This window comes from Colletotrichum tamarilloi (genome assembly GCF_030869305.1).
Source record: "Colletotrichum tamarilloi strain Tom-12 chromosome Unknown Scaffold_21.1, whole genome shotgun sequence".
Lineage (NCBI taxonomy): Eukaryota > Fungi > Ascomycota > Sordariomycetes > Glomerellales > Glomerellaceae > Colletotrichum > Colletotrichum tamarilloi.
The window spans coordinates 1-20,549 of record NW_026849404.1 but is presented as its reverse complement, the minus strand read 5'-3'; the positions used below and the strand labels follow the sequence as shown (position 1 = coordinate 20,549).

General features: G+C 51.1%; 10 protein-coding genes across 10 annotated transcripts; 4 read left to right on the top strand and 6 right to left on the bottom strand.

Moving 5' to 3' along the window:
• Positions 1-473: 473 nt before the first annotated feature.
• Positions 474-1,227, bottom strand: CTAM01_06997 (uncharacterized protein; the record flags this gene model as incomplete). The annotated part of the gene is made up of 2 exons (XM_060523022.1): positions 474-736; positions 804-1,227. The coding sequence occupies 2 exons, from the start codon at positions 1,225-1,227 to the stop codon at positions 474-476; spliced, it is 687 nt and encodes a 228-aa protein (XP_060382153.1).
• A 1,462-nt stretch (positions 1,228-2,689) lies between these two features.
• Positions 2,690-4,053, bottom strand: CTAM01_06996 (chitinase 1; the record flags this gene model as incomplete). Its single annotated transcript, XM_060523021.1, has 2 exons — positions 2,690-3,761; positions 3,821-4,053. The coding sequence occupies 2 exons, from the start codon at positions 4,051-4,053 to the stop codon at positions 2,690-2,692; spliced, it is 1,305 nt and encodes a 434-aa protein (XP_060382152.1).
• A 1,169-nt stretch (positions 4,054-5,222) lies between these two features.
• Positions 5,223-7,485, top strand: CTAM01_06995 (uncharacterized protein; the record flags this gene model as incomplete). The annotated part of the gene is made up of 5 exons (XM_060523020.1): positions 5,223-5,273; positions 5,337-5,420; positions 5,488-5,597; positions 5,658-6,733; positions 6,788-7,485. 5 exons carry the CDS (start codon positions 5,223-5,225, stop codon positions 7,483-7,485), a joined length of 2,019 nt encoding a protein of 672 aa, XP_060382151.1.
• Positions 7,486-7,556: 71 nt separating this feature from the next.
• On the bottom strand, positions 7,557-8,754 carry CTAM01_06994 (uncharacterized protein; the record flags this gene model as incomplete). The annotated part of the gene is made up of 3 exons (XM_060523019.1): positions 7,557-8,164; positions 8,221-8,615; positions 8,741-8,754. 3 exons carry the CDS (start codon positions 8,752-8,754, stop codon positions 7,557-7,559), a joined length of 1,017 nt encoding a protein of 338 aa, XP_060382150.1.
• A 633-nt stretch (positions 8,755-9,387) lies between these two features.
• CTAM01_06993 (NAD dependent epimerase/dehydratase) lies at positions 9,388-10,347 on the top strand (the record flags this gene model as incomplete). The annotated part of the gene is made up of 1 exon (XM_060523018.1): positions 9,388-10,347. The coding sequence occupies one exon, from the start codon at positions 9,388-9,390 to the stop codon at positions 10,345-10,347; it is 960 nt and encodes a 319-aa protein (XP_060382149.1).
• Positions 10,348-10,676: 329 nt separating this feature from the next.
• Positions 10,677-12,446, bottom strand: CTAM01_06992 (cytochrome b2; the record flags this gene model as incomplete). The annotated part of the gene is made up of 5 exons (XM_060523017.1): positions 10,677-10,840; positions 10,905-11,113; positions 11,179-11,639; positions 11,695-12,233; positions 12,296-12,446. The coding sequence occupies 5 exons, from the start codon at positions 12,444-12,446 to the stop codon at positions 10,677-10,679; spliced, it is 1,524 nt and encodes a 507-aa protein (XP_060382148.1).
• Positions 12,447-13,190: 744 nt separating this feature from the next.
• Positions 13,191-14,177, top strand: CTAM01_06991 (dihydrodipicolinate synthase; the record flags this gene model as incomplete). The annotated part of the gene is made up of 1 exon (XM_060523016.1): positions 13,191-14,177. The coding sequence occupies one exon, from the start codon at positions 13,191-13,193 to the stop codon at positions 14,175-14,177; it is 987 nt and encodes a 328-aa protein (XP_060382147.1).
• Positions 14,178-14,463: 286 nt separating this feature from the next.
• CTAM01_06990 (glycosyl hydrolase) lies at positions 14,464-15,594 on the bottom strand (the record flags this gene model as incomplete). The annotated part of the gene is made up of 1 exon (XM_060523015.1): positions 14,464-15,594. One exon carries the CDS (start codon positions 15,592-15,594, stop codon positions 14,464-14,466), a length of 1,131 nt encoding a protein of 376 aa, XP_060382146.1.
• Positions 15,595-16,449: 855 nt separating this feature from the next.
• On the top strand, positions 16,450-18,520 carry CTAM01_06989 (quinate permease; the record flags this gene model as incomplete). Its single annotated transcript, XM_060523014.1, has 8 exons — positions 16,450-16,666; positions 16,737-16,757; positions 16,817-17,004; positions 17,067-17,286; positions 17,355-17,516; positions 17,581-17,682; positions 17,747-18,029; positions 18,085-18,520. The coding sequence occupies 8 exons, from the start codon at positions 16,450-16,452 to the stop codon at positions 18,518-18,520; spliced, it is 1,629 nt and encodes a 542-aa protein (XP_060382145.1).
• Positions 18,521-19,190: 670 nt separating this feature from the next.
• CTAM01_06988 (cytochrome P450) lies at positions 19,191-20,274 on the bottom strand (the record flags this gene model as incomplete). Its single annotated transcript, XM_060523013.1, has 2 exons — positions 19,191-19,808; positions 19,855-20,274. The coding sequence occupies 2 exons, from the start codon at positions 20,272-20,274 to the stop codon at positions 19,191-19,193; spliced, it is 1,038 nt and encodes a 345-aa protein (XP_060382144.1).
• Positions 20,275-20,549: the final 275 nt, after the last annotated feature.

The window sequence follows — 20,549 nt, the reverse complement described above, 5'->3', positions numbered from 1 at the left end:
CAATTGACCATTCCATTGGAAATGGGAAGCAAATGTCATCGTGCAGCCTCCAAGGACAAGACTTTAAAAGTTTGGCTCTTAGATAAGCCGCATGCCCGTCTTCCGGCGTTGCAAACCAGGCTCGCCGGATGGGCGAAGAGTCCTCCGTGCGCGAGTTCCGATGACGTGCTCCGTCCCCAGCATCGCAACAGACGGGTTATCCACACCCTTCACCGAAAGCGGAGAAACATGATCACAGTCACAACGACGCTGTCGAAATGAACGTTGCTCGTAATGTCGACAGGATAATTGCGGCCGAGGAAAGAATCGCGTGCTGAATTTCGCATTACCGACGAAGACAAGTAAGCACCTAGTCGTAGATAGCGTCTCCACTGAGGGTAAGGTACAAGTTCGATGCTTCTAGTTATGTCAAAACGACTCTAGTGATTGATTTTGATCCGTGATATTCCTAAATAACTAAATCCAATCCATTACTAGGCCTGGATTTGAAGGTTGCCACGGTCGTCGTGAACGATAACCACGTTGGACTGCAACCTATTGAAGTCAACAGCCACAATGCTGCCTCCGATCATGCTCACATCAATAAATTCTCCTTTGCGGTAGCTGCCAACTGTCAAGTAGTAGGTGTTGAGAGGCTGAATTTGGTATCGTACACTGGGCTCGGGAACGAAAGCAGCCAAAGGTCCATCCTGGCCATTGCCAGTCCTGGAAACTCCAAGACCGATTAGGTAGTTTCCTGACATGACATTCAGCTCAGTTTTATGCATAGCTTGACCTCCAATATTCGGAATAAGAGAACTAACCCTGCTTAGCTTGGGCAAAAGTAAAATCATTGCCGGTTTGGATTTCAAAGGCATTCGAGAAGGCGCTGTTAGGAAGAGGATTGTTGCTGAATTGCGGTGCGTCTCCAGCGACAATAAGCTGCAGAGTGCTGCCTGGGACGGCGGTCCCGTCATTCTTGACAGAACCGAGGGTGACATCTTTTTCGCCGCTCACGTTGACCTGAACACCCGATGAAGGGCTGCCCTGGGAAGTTGCAACAACAGCAGAGTACTGGCCGGAGAATGTAAAGTTCGTCCGGGAGCCTCTGGGGGTGTTTCCAGTCGCAAAGACGTTGGACCAAATTTGGCCCTGGACTCTGCCAGTAACCACTGGTGGCTTGTTGAAGAGGACATACTGCTGCTGAGAACCAGACTGGTTCTGGACTGTGATGCTGTACGTGACCATTTTGAAAGATGGTGGAAAATTGGACCTGAATAGAATGGGATTAAAGCTAACAGTCCGAAGGTATCTGTGCTTTGCTTTTGTTCCTGACAGGACCCTGGAATTGAGGGCGATCCCATCCAGTCTTTATGTCCTTGAGTCCGTTCCAGCTGTGGCCATGCAAACTATGGTTCAAAGTTACTCATTCGACTACAGCTCAGCTGTGTATAATTCAATCCCAAAGAGGAGTGAACTCTGACTATTGATGTCTGTTCGAGTCCGCTCCTGAACCCGACATTACATGTACATGTACGCTTCCGTGTTTTCAAGCAGGGCAGGCGGAAAGAAGCTAGTCTTGTTGCGTCGCTGCCACCTCATCTATCAGTCTTGCGGTCCTAGTAACTGAGTGGGATAATTGATCGAGACTCTTTCATAACTTGTTGTCGTGTGTGAAGTCAAGATATTGTCCCAGCTGAGCGCACGTGGACAGCAAGATGTTAACCAGACGCAGTCATGGATTGAAACTTAACCTTTCCTATCTCGGGTAAGGGAATATCCCGAGACCAAATGCTAAGCTGAGTTGTCTCACAAAATATGTACATATCACAATTCCCATGGAACAAATGTGATGAAAGTCAGCCAGCTAGCCGCTCAAGCTAGGCTTATCCAACGGACTGGGTTCCAGACTGCGATCTGGGCCATGTTACCTGGGCCCCGGAAAGCGACTATTGAAGCGGGGAAATGTAATGGACGTTTAGTCTAGCGTGATTGTCAACAAGGAATTACATGAAGGACACATTTTGTGAATGGCCACCGCGTACCTCGTCCAATCCTGCGGGGAGAAACGCTTGGGCCCGCGTTCAATCAATCTTGGGCGACCTGCAGGTGTCGCAATACTTGACGGACTCAACCTCAGCCAGCCTCTTGACAGACTAAGACACCTTCAGCTCCAATGAAGATGTGCTCGATGTCTTGCCTTGCGTCAGCCTCGGACGCTGATGACGGGGATTGGCTCGCACTATTTTACCCAGATCAGCTCATGCTATCACACTTTTCAGGGACATGAACGGTCTGCATTAATGGAGGTCTTGTGTTTGTAGCTTTAATCGCACTACACCTTGCATACCCCTCATCAGGCTTGGGCACTTAATAGTGGCACAGGTGGCTACCTAGCTGGAGCTGCACCAGGATGATCACACTAATGCGATCACAGCGAAATCGATACGGCGCAAAAGCATGACAAACGCAGGCAGTGGTGCAGAACTATAAAGCCCATATGCCTCTCTACTGCCTCCACTTACACACAATCGTCGAGATGCTTTTATCTTCAAAATTGATAGACAATAGTTTAATTTTCCCGCCTCACAAGCACCCAAATCACTTCTATCCCAACGTTTTCGCATGATCACATTTACTTGCATCTGCACACATACCCCGACTTTGAAAAGCTCAATGAATTCATGTAGCCCGTGATTTTCGGCGAATTTTATGATCTATTGCTTGGAGGCACAATAAATTTTGTTTTCATCCCATTGCGAATGTTGTCGTACTGAGAAGTCGGGTACCACAGCAAGTTCTGCGACTTCTCAAGTTTGCCCATCCCCTTCGCCATACTGCGAACCAGACTCTCGTCACCTGCCTTATCGCCCGTAGCCTCCCAGAACATGGCACCACCTAGTTTCTTCTTCTTGATATAAGCCTGCTTGTACTTTGTGCTTCTTATATTGTCAAACGTCACCAGCTCTCGCGTCGCGTTGTTGTATGAGTACGTGGCCTTGACTGCACTGTCCCAATGGACCGTCGAACCGGGCCTAGGGAGGTCTTTGTAGAGGTAGATTCCAGCTTGGCCGAGCGTACCATTCGGTAGTCCGCTGTACGATTTCCCCAAACCCTTGGTGTTGCCGAAGGCGCGACCGTATAAGGGCATACCTAAGTTGATCTTGGCAGGAGAGATCCTTCCTTCTTCAACGTAGTCCTCGAAGGCCCTCTCGACGCTCGCCTTGGTGCTCTGCGGGTTTCGCTTGCTGCGGAAGACATTGGACTGGTGGCCTGTGACGTTCTCCCAGGCACCGGCAAAATCAAATGCCATGAGTGACCAGAAGTCGAGAGACTTGTCCATCTCTTGGAAGTCAAATGCTTTGTAGTTTTGAGGACCTGCTGGTGCAGGAAAACCTAGAGTGAAGTGGTATCCGCCTGCGTTGCTCTTCGAAAAGTCGTCCAAACCTGTGCGAAGTTCGGACAGGAGCTTTACGCAATTTTGATTCTTTTCAGTAGTGTTTGGGTACTCGTAGTCGATATCGATGCCATCCATCCCAAAGTCTGCCATGAGATTGATGGCGGAGGAAACAAAGGTTGCGCGGCGAAATTTGTCGGCAGCGACGGGTTCGAATTTGGGTGACCAGTTGTAGCCGCCTATGGATAGTATGACTTTCATGTTGCGGTTGGCCATTTTCTTCAGGTAGAGCTGTTTAACCAGGCCGTCAGCGTTATGGCCAGGCTCTGTGGTGCTTTCGTTGCCAAAAGGCTTTCCGGTGTCGGCCCATGGATCTGATGAGACGCTAGACAGGGACGTGGATCAGGATCGGAACTCAAGTTCGAAAGAAGACGCGAGACTTACACTGTTCCGTTCGATGTTATATCTGCGAAAGCGTATAGCACATGCGTAATGTCTTCTACAGGAAGGCTATCGGGGTGGTAGCCCGCACCATAAATCCCCCAATTCGTTACGTATAAGAGATTCCGATGACCCTGCTTTGCGGTGGAGTCGTTTCCACAAGGCCGGCCGCTCAAGGGGCTAGCGAGGGCATGCGTCACAGCAAGAGCTGCTATAAAAAGTTGAAGTACCATCATGGCGCGATCATGGGGTCGACGGAGTTTTGTTCATTCCGCTAGGGAATAGCGATGAATGAAAAGAAGCTCCGGACGCCCAGTCCCCTTCTGGGCTCTTTTTGGGCAATAAAGTAGAAGATTGGAGACATGACTGTCAAGAGATGGAAGCTTTCGATGTTGAGACGACGCGTCGTTCATCTCCCCAAGCTTTCGGCAGCAGGGGACAGCTCTGTAAGAAAATTCCACCTCCAGGCCAATGACATGGAGTGCAATGCTAACCTTATGATTTCGGGGTGGGCAGCTCAGTACTGCCGCCATCAACCAGGTTCGTGGCCAGGCTTGGGAACCCGAGATGGACCGGTCAAATGCTGCCATTGGGCAGCACTAGTCCATGTATGAGCGACTAGGCAAAGCTTCTTTCACGCCTGCTTCTGGATCGCTTCTGCAGAAGCCGAAGAAGAATAGGGGTATCCATCGTCGCAGTGTTTCAGCCCCCCAAAGCTTGTTCGCCTCCTTGAAGATTGACGGGAGCCATCAGCCTCCAGCCCAACGAGCATATATGCGCTCAATACATTGGCTGAGGCTGTCCGATTTCAAATTGCAGTGCATCATGGTTTCGAATTGGCGTTGTCATCTTTCTTTTGACAGAACTTCTCTTGTTCGGTGAAGTGCTGCTGTAGGTAGTCTGCACTGAGTTCAAAACGAGCTTCGCACTCAGAAGAAAAGATTTTTTGTCCACATCAACAACCGATCGAGACCTAAACAGAGAGTGTAACTCAGTTCACCATGTTCTGTTCACAGTTCGAAAGGAGAAACGTTAGGCTCAATTATAAATGAGGTTGAATTGGATGTAACCTCGCAAAGATGGACAACGTTGGGAGACGGATCCCAGCTTTATGCGGGGAAGCGGGGTCAACTCCGAGCCTTCAATCATCTCCAACTGCTTTCTAAGCTGTCGGGGGAGGGAAGCCATTCGATCTCACCCCCTTGAGTCTCGACAGCGTTGGCCCCCTGTTCTTTTCTCCACACAAGTGCCGACCACGCGGTCGACTCGCGCGGGCCATTGCGTGTTTTGGAGCCGAACTTCTCCTCTTTTCATCCTCCTCACGGCCGATGACTCCAACTAGCCAAGCGAGATTCGAGTGCGAGATTCTACAGCCAGCCTCATCCGGAGGCTCGAGGTTTCCACCATGGCGAAGAGAACATGGTCTGATGCCAATGACAACATGGAGTTTATGACGGTAGGATAAACAGTTCTTGTCTACGGTTTGCAGATCACACACTGATACTTTAGACCTGTAAAGTTGATGACGGCCGGGAACGGGGAGCAGTCTTTTCCGCAAATTTCCCGAAAGATCAAGGCTTGTGCAGCCTGTAGAAAGCACAAGGTATGCAAAGGCGATCATCATCTGGATCGAAGGGTTGAAAGAGCCTCAAGTCTAACCAAGCTCCAAGATCAAATGTCTAATGGACGAGAGCGGACCACCATGTCGGCGATGTTCCGAAAGAAATCTGGGTTGTGTTTTGGGCAAGAACCTGCAGAGCATCATCGACGAGAAAACACAGTAAGACCCCAGCGAAGACCTAAAGAGAGATGAGGCGTTGAGTCGACTTACCATTTAAAGGTACAACGAAGCAGTCTTACAAGACATTGAGAACCTGCACAACACGTTGAGAGAAGTCACCAAGAAGATGGGGCTACCTGAGCCAGCGGCACTACAGAGTTCAACGCTTCAGAAAGCAGCTGAGTCCCCGTCACAGCAGAGCCGGTCTGGCCCCGGGCTGGCTGCCAACGCAACCCGTTTCGGCGTGGCCGGGCAGGACAACCACGGTCCCTCGTGCGACAACTCCCCCAAAATATCCCCAGAAGACGAAAACCTCCCCCACGTACCGATCCACTCACTCTACGCTCTTACAAAGCTGAGGGCGCTCAGATCGCCAGACGCCCCGGAGGGCCATTCCAGTCCGGCCCAAGATGACTTCATTGCCCGAGGTGCCCTGCGCCTAGACGATGCCGAACGCCTTTTCCGTCTTTATCGAGACCGCCTCGATGCTTTCATGTATGGCGTGGGGTGCAAGTACCAACAACTGGATGAGTTGCGTCGCAAAAGCCCTATACTGGCTGCGGCGACCCTAACAGTTGCCGCGCTGCATGATCCACAAGCAAACAGCCTGTATGGTATCTGCAGCTCGGAGTTCAGGAGGCTCACAGAGAGATCAATGTTTGATCGGCGAGTGAACCGTGACTACCTCCGCGCCATGTGCGTGGCGTCGTACTGGCTCTCTGACATGTCTTGGATGTTGTCTGGGTATGCAATCAGGAGAGCGGCGGAATGTAATCTACACAACAGCTATACCCGCGCCATACAAGAGAAGAGCGAGGAGGCTGCCGATGGGGCACGGTTGTGGTACATATTGAACATTTGCGACCAACATCTTGCCACCTTGTATGGGAGACCGGCGATTGTGCAGGAGGACTCGTCCATGCAACAATGGGAGAGCTTTCTCCGATCACCGGTATCGACTGAGGAGGACAAGCGCCTCGCAAGTCAAGTTGCCCTCCTGGGCATTATTGGTAGCATACGAGAGCTATTCGGGCCTGACAAGGGTCAACCGACGCCACGAGCCTACGTCCACCAAATCACTCACTTCAACAAGGAGCTCGACCACTGGATCAAACATTGGTCTGAAACGCTATCAGGTGCGTCAGTCCTCTGCTCAATATTGTGACGATGGTTGTACTAATTCACCATAGAACAATATCAACACATAGGCCGCTTCCCTCGCAAAGGGGCTCTCCTACACTTTCACTTCGCCAAACTCCATCTTTATTCTCACATCTTCCGGGGCCTTTCTGGAGACAGCCCAATACCGCACCACTTCCTCGACTGCGCCGCAACAGCTATCTCGGTAGCGACATCAACCATTGACTTCATCATCACCGACCCGGACGTCGCCGCAGGGGTAGTGGGAATGCCCTCGTACCTGCACTGCATGACGGCATTTGCCTGCATGTTCCTCATTAAGGTGGCAGTCAAGTACGGTGGAGACTTGATCGAGCCGGACCGCGTCTGGAACCTGACCACAAGCCTCGTGCGGCACTTCCGATCTCTACCAGCTGGTCAGTGGCATTTAGCTAATCTCATGGCGCCTGGTCTCGAGCGCATGGCTAGGACGTTGAAATCTGGCCGTGGAGATACATCAGCGCAGGTATTGAATACGCAACCGGTCAACGGGGACCAGTCACAAGTCATCGATCCCCAGCTTGCTGGTGGTAGTGCTGATGGGACTCTCATGGGCCCAGAGGGAGAGTTTTTCTTTGACTATGACATGAGTTTTGGTCTGTCCCCAGTATTCCAGTTCGACATGACATCGCTAAACGCGGATGGTGCAACAATTGGTGGTCAAGATTTCGCAAACGTGGAGTATCAGATGGGAAGACCTGGTTCATGATCACCAAAGAAAACGGGCTTCGTAGCTATCCCTTGGTTCCCAAAGCCTCCCATTCGTACGTTTGTAATTATCTACATACCCTGAATACTCCTGGGTCGGTACTCGCTCTCCAGATATTTCAGTTCCTCCTCTGTCAGCTTTACCTTGAGTGCCCCTATCGTCTCTTTGATCCTCTTCTCGGAACTCAAGCCTACGATTGGCCAACATCCCTGCTGCAGCACCCACGCAGTTGATACAAGGGCCATGCTGACACCCTTCTTCTTCGCAATCTCCTCGACCCGGTTTACGATATCCAGGTTCGCATCCGCAAACCACGCCTGCGTCTTCTTATCTGTCTGACTACGCAGCGAGGTTCCTTCATCATTCTCTTTGGCGAGGGGCTTCGCCAGCAGTCCGCGAGCAATCGGTGACCATGGGATCACACCGACACCGCTTGCTCGGCAGAACGGCAGCATTTCCCGCTCCTCTTCGCGGTAGAGAAGGTTGTAGAATGGTTGCATTGAGACGAACTCTGTCCAGCCGTTGGACCGGGCGATGTACTGCAGGCGGGCAAACTCCCATGTATACATGGACGAGGCGCCAATGTAGCGGACTTTTCCGGACTGGACGACGTCGTGGAGGGCTCGCATGATTTCCTCGGGAGGTGTTTCGCGGTCGAGGCGGTGGATCTGAAGAACATCTACGGGTTATCAGCATCTGGCACGTTTCTCGTTGGGCTACTCGTAATAGTCTTACCGATGTAATCCGTGCCAAGACGTTCAAGACACTGGTCGACGGCATGGAAGACGTGTTTCCTGCTCAGACCCATCTGATTCACGAGTGGACCATCATTGACGCTGGCGGGCCTGGAGTCATCGTCTGGAACGGGGTTGAAGATTTTGGAGAGAATGACGACTTTTTGGCGCGGAATGTTGAACTTCTTCAGAGCCTTGCCGATGATCACCTCGGACTTTCCGTTTGAATATGTGTCTGCCGTGTCCCAAGTATTGATGCCGTTGTCATATGCTGCCTTCAAGATCTGGAGTCCCTCTTCTTCATCAAGGACCCATGGTGAGCCCTCCCATTTGGAGGAACCAAAGGTCATGCATCCGAGGATGATTTTGGAGACCTTCAGGCCTGTATTGCCGAGTCTACGTGATGACTATTAGCTTCTCAAAAATAGCTTCAATGCTTATGATAGTCGGCTCTAGTGAATAGGGGGGCAATTTTATGACAATTCATGAGCGATTGTGCTTGGGATCATTGCGGTACTGACCTCACGTATTCCATATTACATGTATTGACCCCAAATTGTCTTTAGATAGGTCTGTCAATTCGGCTTGATTGAGCTTGATTCCGCTGGCAGTTGGCGCTCTGTAGCAATTCTCAACCAATTCATACGGATCCCCGAGGGTTTGTTTTGTACCATCACGTCATTTCACCTCGCTCTTCGGCATCACTTCATCGGCCTTCAGCTCTGTCGCCGGGATCCCTCACCACCCCCACCACCTCCGACTGCGCGATGCCCCTCTTACTCAGTGCGGGGAAGCTCCCGGACAGAGATCCACCGGTGGGATGATCGGCATACTCACCGATGCCCGGATTAGACGACCTGCATCGGCGAGCTGTCCGACCTACATGTTCTGAAGTCTGACCTTCGCGTGTGGCAGCATATCCGTTCCTCAGTCATCGGATATGTTCGGTAAATGTCCAGGCGACAGAGGTATGAGGAGAAGCTCCGACAACGTACCCATGCGTGCAAACTGTACCCCTCATGACGGCACAGCGAAATCGGATCAGTTAAAGCCGAGGGGCACGCGATCGCGTCTCTTTTGTGACGAGACGCGTGAAGATTCCCTGACGGTAGAACTTTGCTTCCACAAGACCTTCTCTAGAGAGTTGCATACCAAAAGTTGAGCCAAAATGTCAAACGAATTCCTCGTAACTGGCGCCGCAGGCTTCGTTGGCCAGGCCCTAGTCTCTGCCCTCATCAAATACGACCCCTCAGCAACCCTTACAATCACAGATGTAATCGAGCCCCCCATCCCCGCCGACGTGGCAGGAGGAGGCAACAAGATCAATTCCTTGAAAGCCGACCTCACCGACCCGGCAGCAGTGAGCTCTCTGCTCTCGAGGCAGTTCTCAGCTGTCTACCTCCTGCACGGCCTCATGTCCGGCGGGGCGGAAGCGAACCTCGACCTAGGCCTCAAAGTCAATCTCGATTCCGTCCGAGCCGTCCTCGATCACCTCCGGAATAATTACCCCGGCACCACGGTCGTCTTTACTAGTTCGTGTGCAGTCTATGGTCCGCGTCAGCCTGTTATCGAGAGCGAGACTGTGCCGAAGCCGCGGACATCGTACGGCACCGAGAAGCTGATTATCGAGTTGCTAGTGGAGGACTTCTCGCGGCGTGGGCTCATCGACGGCCGCATTGTGCGACTTCCTACAGTCACAGTGCGACCTGGCGCGCCTTCTGCTGCGGCATCGAGTTTCGCGTCAGGTATTGTTCGTGAGACTCTGAAGGGCATCAAAAATGTGTTGCCTGTTAGCCGTGATCTTGAAGTCTGGGTCTGTAGCCCCGCTACGGTCGTGAAGAACCTTGTTAAGGTTAAGGATGTGCCGAAAGAGAAGTTTGGGGAATCGAGAGTCGTTAACTTACCTGGTATCACCGTTACGGTGCAGGAGATTCTTGATGCGGTGGAGAAGGTCGGTGGCAAAGAATCATTGGCACTCATCGAAGAAAAGAAGGATGCCGCCATCTTGGCTATTGTGGAGACATGGGCTGCTCGGTTTGATGTGAGCAGGGCTTATGGCTTGGGTCTGGAACCTGATGGTACGATTTTGGAGGCCGTTGAGGCATTTGCGAAGACTCTTAAGGCATGATCTCCCCATAGAGCGATCAGCCTAATAATCATGCAATCCACCACTGCTTTCCCAACTCTACTCCGCATGATGCTCGTGTCCGACTCTATCGGCTATCCTGGTCATTGGCAAAGTGCTAACAAGTACTTTGAGTACCAACATGTATCATGCCATACGTTTCGAAGACATAAGAAGTGTCATGATTTGCTCCGCTTGCCTCAGTGGTTTCAAACTACATCGACCCAATCCTCAGTTTCCTCAACATCTTGCTACCATTCGCATCCCACGGTTGTGATCATGAGAGGACTGATGTATGATTGCCATGGTATCTATGCGGGCCTATTCACAGCCTAGAGCTTTGACCTTGGCCTTCTCATAGGCTTCTTTTGCCGTGCTCTATCCTCAGAAACTACCAAATGATCAATATCTAGAGTGTTCACCATCGCGGGGACAGCTTGACTGAGGCTGGTAATGCCACAAAGTCTCATCGAAGTCTCCAACTCGTCTTTCAGAACTAATGCGCGTTCAATGGTCAGCGTATACCCGAATAGATCAGATGACAAGCAACGAGGACTTACTTTGAGAGAGATGCTCTACACCATCTTGACCATACACGAGAGAGTACAAGAACGGTCGCCCGATGCCCACAGCTGTAGCTCCGAGGGCGATTGCTTTGAGGATATCCGAGCCACGCTCGAAACCGCCATCGATGTAGACTTCGAGCTTCTCGAAAATTTCGGGACACTGTTCTCGAAGCTCTAGCAGAACTAGGATAGAGGCTTGCGATCTTTTGTCCAACCATTGTCAGTTTGTCTGCCAATCTCCAGTGATAGCTCGAGATTCAAAACTTACCCATCCAGAGATCGACCACCATGGTTGCTCAGGAAGACTGCTTCAACCCCGTACTCAACCGCTAACCTGACATCATCTGCAGTTTGGACACCCTTGAGGACGATTGGTACTCCGCTAGCCTCTCTGATCCAGGTTAGATCCTCCCATGTAATCGACTTGTCGATGTATTGCGCCATTAAGCGGCCGAGTCCGCTGCCTTTCTTGTCCTTGCTACTTTCAGCGCCGCTAATGGCTGCTCGGATCGTTCCTGCTTGAGCTGCACGCTCGTCTGCCTCTCTCTTTCCAGGGACGGGGGCATCGACGGTCACGAAAATTGCTTTTATGCCCAGTGCACGTGCCGATCGGAGGATCTCGATCGTCTTGTGACGTTCTGAGTTGATGTAAAGCTGGAAGAAGAAGGGCTGTGACGGCGGCGCGGCGGATACGATAGACTTGAGGGTGTAGGATGCATTGCTCGAAATCTAATGCCCTTGATTAGCTGCGGCACCTATCGGCTGCTTTCTGTTGGATACTCACACATTGAATAATTCCTTCATTTGCTGCACCGCGACTGAGAGCCAGCTCGCCATCTGGATGCACAAGCTTTGCCATCGCGGCAGGCGAGATGAAGAACGGGGCCGAGCTTTCGAATCCAAGAATGTTCGTCTTCATATCAATATACGAGACATTTCTTAGAATCCTTGGCCGGATCATAATTCTTCTTGTGAGCTGCTTATTGTTTCGGTGTGTGATCAGATCGGTAGCCGCAGATGAGTAGAAGGCCCATGTCTTTGGCGTCAGCGCTTTCGAGGCCACAACTTCTAGATCTGGCGCACCGATAATGGACTCTAGAGGCGGGATGGTGTCTTCGTCGGCAGAAGAGTGCTTCGAAGTCTCGGCGGGGGCAGATAATGTGCCATTAACACCCTCTGGTTGCGATGCTGCTGCAGGCACGTCTGGAGTGGCATCTTTCAGTATGCCGATGAACTTCTCGTCTGGTAGCTCCTCCAGGATATCTGGTGCGTGGACTTCATCGAATATCTTTGTGGCATTTGAGCCAGCGCACTTCAGAAGAACTGACAAGTGCTCATTCGTCAGTTTCCCAAAGACCTAGACTAGCAGGTTGTGCTAGACTCACCCGACGGACCTCCCGGATGCTCGTTGATGAAGTCCGTGATATCCCAGACTTTGGAGTGTACTGCTATCCAGCAGTCCGACTTGGTGTTGTGCTTGCTGAGATCAGTCACACTTATCGTGGCTCTCTCACTCTCCTCTGGCTTTGTCGTCATTGTGTTTCGAAAATTGCTGGCGGTCGGACTCGCTTCTCGCCGGTTTACAAACACATTCCGAAAGTCTACTAGTAACAAGGCGCCTGAGATCTCTTTTGCGAGAGGGTGTTTGGTCAAGGACGTTGAAAATGGTGTAGCCTGATGTTTAGATCCCATTTACCAATTCCCAAAGTTGCCACAGCCACCGTCAAACCCTATTAACCCCTACACCGCGTTTGTCTGAGACCTAATGGCATCTCGGATCGCCTCACAGATCGCGACATCCCCGTCATTCCGGCCGGTGCTTTGCCACCCCTGTAAGCTCCGCACGCTCGTTCCCCATGTTTCGGCATTCTCGCCGATGTGGATAGCGGGTAAGCGACCATCGCCAGGAGGATTTGATTCTTGCTCGTAACCACATGACTTCTTACGAATCCTCAAACATGTTCGCTACTACTGGTCCACTGGATGAAGGTTTTCCATGCAGGTAGGAAAGAGCAAGCTGGTTGCGTGATCGGAGCAGAAGCCGTGTGGGATGTGATTCTTCGCCATAAGCTGGCCGAGGAAGTCTTTCCGCGACTATCTCCGCATCTCAGAATTGGAGTCGAATATTAGGAGGGGTTGACTTTCCCGACCAAAAGTGAAATGGCACGCATCCCATTCCTCATATTCAATTACGTCCCAAGATCACGAGTATCATCTTTCTGCTGGATCTAGCTTGTGTTGTATCATTTCCTTCTCCTCACGCTTGCAAACACCTTCACAATGCCTTCCAGCACCATCGCACCCAAGTCAAAGCCCCTCCCGCCAGGGGTCTACACCCCCGTTGTCACAATCTACAAAGCCGGCGATCCTCTGCAACCCGTAGACCATGACGCACTTTACAAGCAATGTCAAGCCTTAGTCCGCGCTGGTATGCACGGTCTCGTCTACCTCGGAACCAACGGCGAACTCGTTCTTCTGACAGCAGACGAGCGCAAGGCTATTCTCCAAACAGCGGTGCGCGCTGTCAAAGACCTTGGAAAGCCTGACTACCCTATTGTAGCTGGCATATCTGCAGAATCTACCCGCGAAGCCGTCCTCAACGCCAAAGATGCCGGCGCAGCGGGCGCAAGCTTTGGACTTTTGCTCCCGCCCAGCTACTGGGCTAAAGCCCTATCAAGTGACGCGATATTGGGATTTTACCGAGATGTTGCGGATAACTCTCCTATTCCGATTGTCATCTACAATTTCCCTGGCGTCACGTCTGGCGTGGATCTCGATTCCGACCAGATTACTGCTCTCGCGTCGCATCCCAACATCGTGGCTGTGAAGCTGACCTGCGGTAACGTCGGCAAGGTGACTCGCTTGACCAGCAAGTTTACACATGAGCAATTTGGTGTTTTTGGTGGCAGCAGCGACTACCTTCTTCCAACGCTACAGGCTGGAGGAAGTGGCTGCGTAACGGGCATGGGAAACATCTTTCCCGGTTCAACGTCAGCAGTGTACGACCTGTGGAAGGATGGGAAGGCTGATGAGTCCCTGAAACTGCAATATGATGTGGCAAACGCGGAATGGGCTTGTAAGAAGGGAATTGCCTTGACAAAATACGGTGCCTGGCACTTCTTTGGTCGCGATATCGGGCTCACCGACGAGTCATCGTGGGAGATGAGGCGGCCGTATCTTCCACTCGGCGACGCAACTAAGATATGGGCTTTAGAAACACTCGGTGTACTCGGAGAGACGGAAAAGCAAAGGTCGTGGAGCAAATAGTCACTTTAGCAATAGATCATTGATCAGATTTCGTTAAGTTCAATGGATTACTACCTCAACTAAGATCGTTCAGCACGCGTTCGCTACAGTGACGAGCATCGAGTAACACATGTTTAATTTCGTTTTGCAAGTCAAGAAGTACTACTCCATCATGTTTCCCAGGTCGTCCTCTTAGAGGTGAATAAAGTTGAGACGAATTCTCTACAAAGCATGAAGTGCAGCCATTAATCATGAAGCATAACGATCGTGATTTTCATAGCCACCCTTAGGCCTCAGCCATGTGAAGCTATGCTTGATCTACCCAACCCTCTATATCGCCTATTCTAACATATTTGATATACTGGCGATGGAATGTAAAAGCAACATGCACACTTTCCTTCTCAACAAAGATGCTAGGATAGCTCAACTCCCGATTCGTCTTCTCGATGGAATTGTTCGTCATGCAAAACCCATCGCCTTCCTCAAGGACCTTCTCCTTCCATGTCAATCCATCGTCGCTGGACACAGCAACCGTAAGCGTTTTACGCGGGGTTCCCCAAATTGCATTTTTGCCATTCACCGAAGCTTGATTCGGTCTCTTGTCATCTTCGGGTGTGATGTCGTCATAGAGGCCCTCTCGCTTGGCCATGTCAGGCTCGGCGGAGGAGCGGTTGAATACGATGGCCAGTTTACCTGATGCTAGCCGTGCGGCGCAGATACCGCTGTTGGGATTCGGAAGAGATGTCGGCTTGGGAGGAGCCCAGTTCAGGCCATCTGGCGATGTTGAACGGTAGACATTGTCTGCCCACCGACTGCGAAAGAATGCTACATATTCAGAACCTTCGCTCTTTGGTGCGATGATATTCATATGGACAGAGCCAATGCTATTAGGCACCACATTCTCTATCCATGTTTGACCCTCGTCTTTGGAGTAGAACACCGCAGAGATATCATTGTTCCCAATCCACCTCTGACCTGGTGTTGATCTGCAGTGGAAAACTGGAAGGACCCAAGTATCATCCCCGAGAACGACGAGAGGTTGGCGCACAAAAGCCCCAGTGACACCTTTCAGGGGATAGCGGGGCGATGACCACGTCTTGCCATTGTCGCTTGAAGTGCGGGCCATTACGATGGCCCCATCTTGGTTGCCCGCATCTTGAGAGGTGTGGAAGAGCCAGATATCTCCCGTCTTGGGTGCTCGGAAAAGCACCGGGTTCTGGCAGCTGCGGTTGGTGTCAGAAGATATCTTCTGAGGCGTCGACCAGGAAGTTGTTCCAGGCTCTTGACGAGATAGCCAGATGCTAATATCCGGGAGGCCTTCCTGGGAGCCCCCGAACCAGACGCATAGTAGGGTCTTGTCGGGCAGTTGGAGTAGGTTGGATGCATGGGACTGAACCGTTGCCGCGGGGATGGCAGCAGTCTGTAGGTTTGGGGACATGGTAGGCCTAGTTGTGTGGGTGGTTTGGCAAGAGTTTGGGAGATCGAAGTTTGTCTAACCCGATAATAGAAAGCTGGCCGAAGAGTGTCCGAACGGTCAGGTTGTCTAGTATCGATCCAGCCATCAAGTCTGGTATTATCACCCTGTAGAGCCAGGTTCTGTCTACATGTATTTCTTGAGTCGAACCACGTTTGCCAATTACGCTTCGACATGCAACTCTCCTCCCACCCTTCCCCGCAATCAACCACCTTCGCCCGCCGGCGAGATTTCCGGCCCCGCAATTCATAACCTCCCGGGAAGCCCCCGTCCATGCTCCGTGTCGCAGGCGTTTGGAGAGTTCTGGGCTAGGACAAGTCTCCGAATTTCCTATTCCGTCTAAGGGTAACAAAACAACGCTCACAGCCACGAGAATGGCAGCTTAGGGTATTGTCGGTCTTCCTGAAAACGGGGCAAGCCAGAGATTGAACGGGCGACGATCAATCACTGTCAAATAGCAACACGATGCAACCCGATGACACCTCATGACTACGGCCTTCTCCCCGATGATTGTATTGGTTGATTTCCCAATAGACACCCCATGCATACATGGCTCGAGAAATGCTGTGGATTACGCGGGGTAATTCGGCTCTTGGAACTGCTCCCCATGGGGGAAGGTGAGTGCTAGGGCCAGTTCGTGAATTGGCACCAGGGTCGAGTCAGTTTATCCGGGTATATGATACAGTTGCAACCTTCTTGTGAACTTGATCTCGGACCAACAGAGAGCCAACAGTACAGAATTTCTGGCCCGCCGAACTCAGCTTCTTGCAACACGATACCTAACCCCTATCGACCTTCGCCGGAATACTCTCTTCGACAATGGGTGGTGGAACATCACTATGGGCTTCCCCCGACTGGAAGAAGGATCCAAAGGAGATCTTTAACTCTAAGCTTCTGCTGTTAGGCATCACAATAGCCTTTGCGGGATGTTCATACGGTTTTGACCAGGGAAACATCGGGGGCATCATGACGTTTCCATCCTTCCGGCGTGCCTTTGGGTTTGACACAATAAGCGAAGAAGAAGCAAACACGAGAGGTAAAGCCATTCCCCCTTATCGCTATGTTTGTCGTTTGTTGGAACCACTGCTGACGGAAACACAATGCAGAGGGCAATATAGCAGCTATGCGTAAGTAAACCTCAACCGATATTTGATTTTACACATCAGTTCTAACAGGGCATCTTCAGTCGCTGCCGGCGGGACTGCCGGTGCTTTGCTAGCAGCGCCTCTGTCCGATTTCCTTGGTAGGAAGAAGGCCGTCACATCAATGGCCGCTTTATTTCTTATAGGCTGCTCCATGCAAGAAGTTCCCAACCTGGATGTTCTTTACGCTGGAAGACTCCTAGCTGGTGTAGCCATCGGTGCGACCTCAATGGTAAGTACTCTTGTTGCAACCCTATCGAGACTTCGGCGATGAGGCTAATGCACAACTTTCAGTTGGCTCCCCAGTACCTGGCAGAAAACTCCCCAAAGTCGATCAGAGGCTCCCTTACTACATCGTACAACTTGATGATCATCTTGGCACTTGCGATTGCCTTTTGGGTTAACTACGCAGTCAGCCTTTGGCCCAATCAGGACCCCGACAACAACAAGGCTTGGCAGCTGGCTCTTGGCATTCAGTTGATTCCAGGCTTCTTCCTCTTCACTCTTATCTGGTGTAAGTCCTCACGATAATACAGCACCTCACAAGTTGGACCAAAAAGACTAACGTGACCATTCACATAGTCGTCGTCGAGACCCCACGAGCCCTCATTTCGAAAGGGAAACAAGAGCGCGGACTTAAGAACCTGTGCAAGCTGAGAGGCCTGCCTGCCGAACACCCTTACGTACACCAAGAGTATCTAGAAATTCTAGCCCAGTCGGAAGCCGAGCAAAGCCAAGCCAAGGGTATGATAAAAAACAGGGCATGAAAACACGCATGCGGAAGAACAAAGTTGACCCCTATTCTTAGGTCATGGCTATGTGGTGGTTGTAAAAGACATCGTCACCAACGCCAGCAATCGGCGGCGACTTTTCCTTGCCGTCATGCTGTTCCTGTTCCACAAGCTTACAGGTAGGACCACTCCGCTGCCCTTCAGGTCATAGTATGCGGGTAAGCTGACAGTGTGCAACTTTAGGCACTGACTCCCTGAACTACTTTGCGCCCCAAATCTTCGCCATGATTGGAGTACCTAAAGGCTCGAGTTCTCTTTTGACGACTGGCGTCTACGGTGTTGTCAAGCTTGCAACGACCATAATCTACGTTACTGTCATTGTTGACCGTGTTGGACGTCGTCTTCCACTCATGATCGGAGCAACCATTCAGGCTACAGCTATGCTCTACATTGGTCTCTTTCTCCGCTTTTCCGATGTTCAGCCTGGAAGTGGAACGACTCCGGGTGGCATTGTGGGCATTATCATGTGAGTTTCTTGAAGCGCACAGTCTCAAAGAGATTTTCGTCTAATACGAGACTAGGATTTATCTCTACGCTTTCGGCTGGTCTTTCGGGCACTCAGTAGCACCATACGTCGTAGCCGCTGAGATCTTCCCCGCGCGAGTTCGATCGGTCTGCATGTCCTGCTGCCTCTTCACAAACTGGATCGTCAACTACGGTATCACCTCGGCCACACCACACATGCTGAGTACCATGAAGTACGGCACGTTCTTGTTCTTTTCCATCATGACGTACATTGGTGCCATTTTCGTCTTTTTCTGTCTGCCCGAGCTCAAGGGCCGAAGCATCGAATCCATGGATGATCTCTTTGCTCACTCATTATGGACCATGTTCAAGCGCGCCTATCCTACCGAGGACGAGAAGGTTAGGCACGATGTTCAGGAGCAATTGCAGCACGAGGAAGACAAAGTTGTTTCGCATGTAACAATGGTTGAGGATAATGGTAGGCGTGCTTAAGAGACTAGCGACTGCTGTATGATTGGGAATCTGGAGCGCAATTTGATACACAGACAGAAAATTATGTTGCTCTAAGAATTATATAAGTCATGGTTGATACGAAGCAAATCTAAAAGCAGGATTCTCTCTAATGCCTCATGGGCTGCGAGAAGCCTTCCACAGCTCAACCAAGTAGTCGAACCTCAGGCAGTGACAGTTGGAAGACGCCTGATCTCGCATATTTTTCAGACTCAACAAATCCTGATTCTCTCCAGAAATAACATTCGGCGATGACTTACATGTATGGTCCTTCGGCAGACTCCTTTATAGGAGTCACATCCACTGCAACACTTTAAGATAAGAATGCAGCTTCCCTTTGTTTGAGTGTGACATCGCAACGATGACCAACCGGACTAATCAGCCAAACATTGCGCATGTCCATCACATCATCGGTCATGTCGTCAGCTAGTCTTATGCCTCGACATTTGCGGAAAAAAACTGCCACAGCAAGTCGTAACTCCATGCGAGCTAAATGTGCTCCAATACAAACCCGAGTCCCAGCTCCCCAAGGAGACAATGATCGCCTCTGCTCCTTCGTCGATCTCTCAGTCAGAAACCGAGTCTCGTCGAATCTACGCAGGTATCAGCTTGATCTGCCAATTTGATGGGTTCACGGCACAGTCCACGCATCTTACCTCTCAGGGTCTGGAAAAACATTGGGGTTACGGTGGAGCGTGTACGCCTGCGTCTCTACAACTATGCCACCAGGAATGAAGAATCCACCCAGCGTCACACCACCCGAAGGTACAGACCTAGGTAGGTTACCTGCAACCGCCCCGTACACGCGCAACGTCTCTTCGATAACGGCGTTGAGAAGCGGCAGTTTCTCGAGAACGGCGTCGGTGATCTCGTCGTCTCTGAGGTTGTGAAGCTCCGCTTCGAGATTTTGACGGAGGGTCGGTCTCTTCAGCACCACCCAGACTAGGTAGGTCAGTGTAATAGAGGTGGTATCGGACCCTGCCACGATGAGGTTCGTCGCCTCTGACTGCAACTTTTCCGGAGTCAGGCTGTACTCGATCTTTTCATCACACGCAGCTTGCATGTTACTGAATAGGTTTGCAGAATGTCCATTGCCTTTTTGGCTGCTTGTGGCCATACTAGCATATTTGCCGATGATGTGCCCCGCGTTTGCAAGCTCCTTGGGGTACTGAAAGGGTAGACATTGGGCGAGATAGAATAGCCAGGGCACTTCGCGTCGAAACATTGAAGCTGTGAAGAGCATTTCCAACGCGTGGATGTAGGAGCTTTTCTAATAGAATTCAGCGTTACGTCCATCCAAGATTTGTTAAACTGACCTCGCCGAGTTCTAGTGTCTTGAAAGACTCGCCAAAAGACAAGTGGGCAATAACGTCCGTCGTCATGAGCATCCACCACTTGAGAATATCGGCTTTACCCTTCAAAGCATCCGCCCGAATACGGTCTACGGCTAATTCAACCTTCTCTCGAACAACCAACTCCCAATTCTCGCGCAGCGAGAGGCTCGTAAAGGCTCTAGAAAACAGCCTGCGCCTCACAGCATGCTCCTTGGGATCGGTGATGAAGACAATGCCTGGCTCACGCCCATCTATGACATCAGAGTACCATGGCCCTTTGGTGAAGCCAGAGCCAATCTTGTGAATTGCAGTAAACGACTCGGGGTCCGCGATTGCGACTTCATTGGGCGAGATTCGCACAAATGATCCGTACTTCTGGTGGAGAGAGTGTACGTAGTGCATTCGACGACCTACGAGCACATGGAATTTTAGAGTAAGTCAACATACCCACTTCCTGGCACCCCCCTGTTTCTGGCACCACAAAAACGATGGGATCACAACCCAACCTCCTCATTACTATTAACTATTGATCCTCAACCACACCCACTACAATACAGCTGCCAGCCTCACTAGGGCATTCAGAGTCGCTGGATTCAGCCGTGATAACCTCCTTTTCACCCGCTTCGATTTGAGCCCGATGGATATCCCTGATGTTCGCGAACTTCGTATTGGGATCG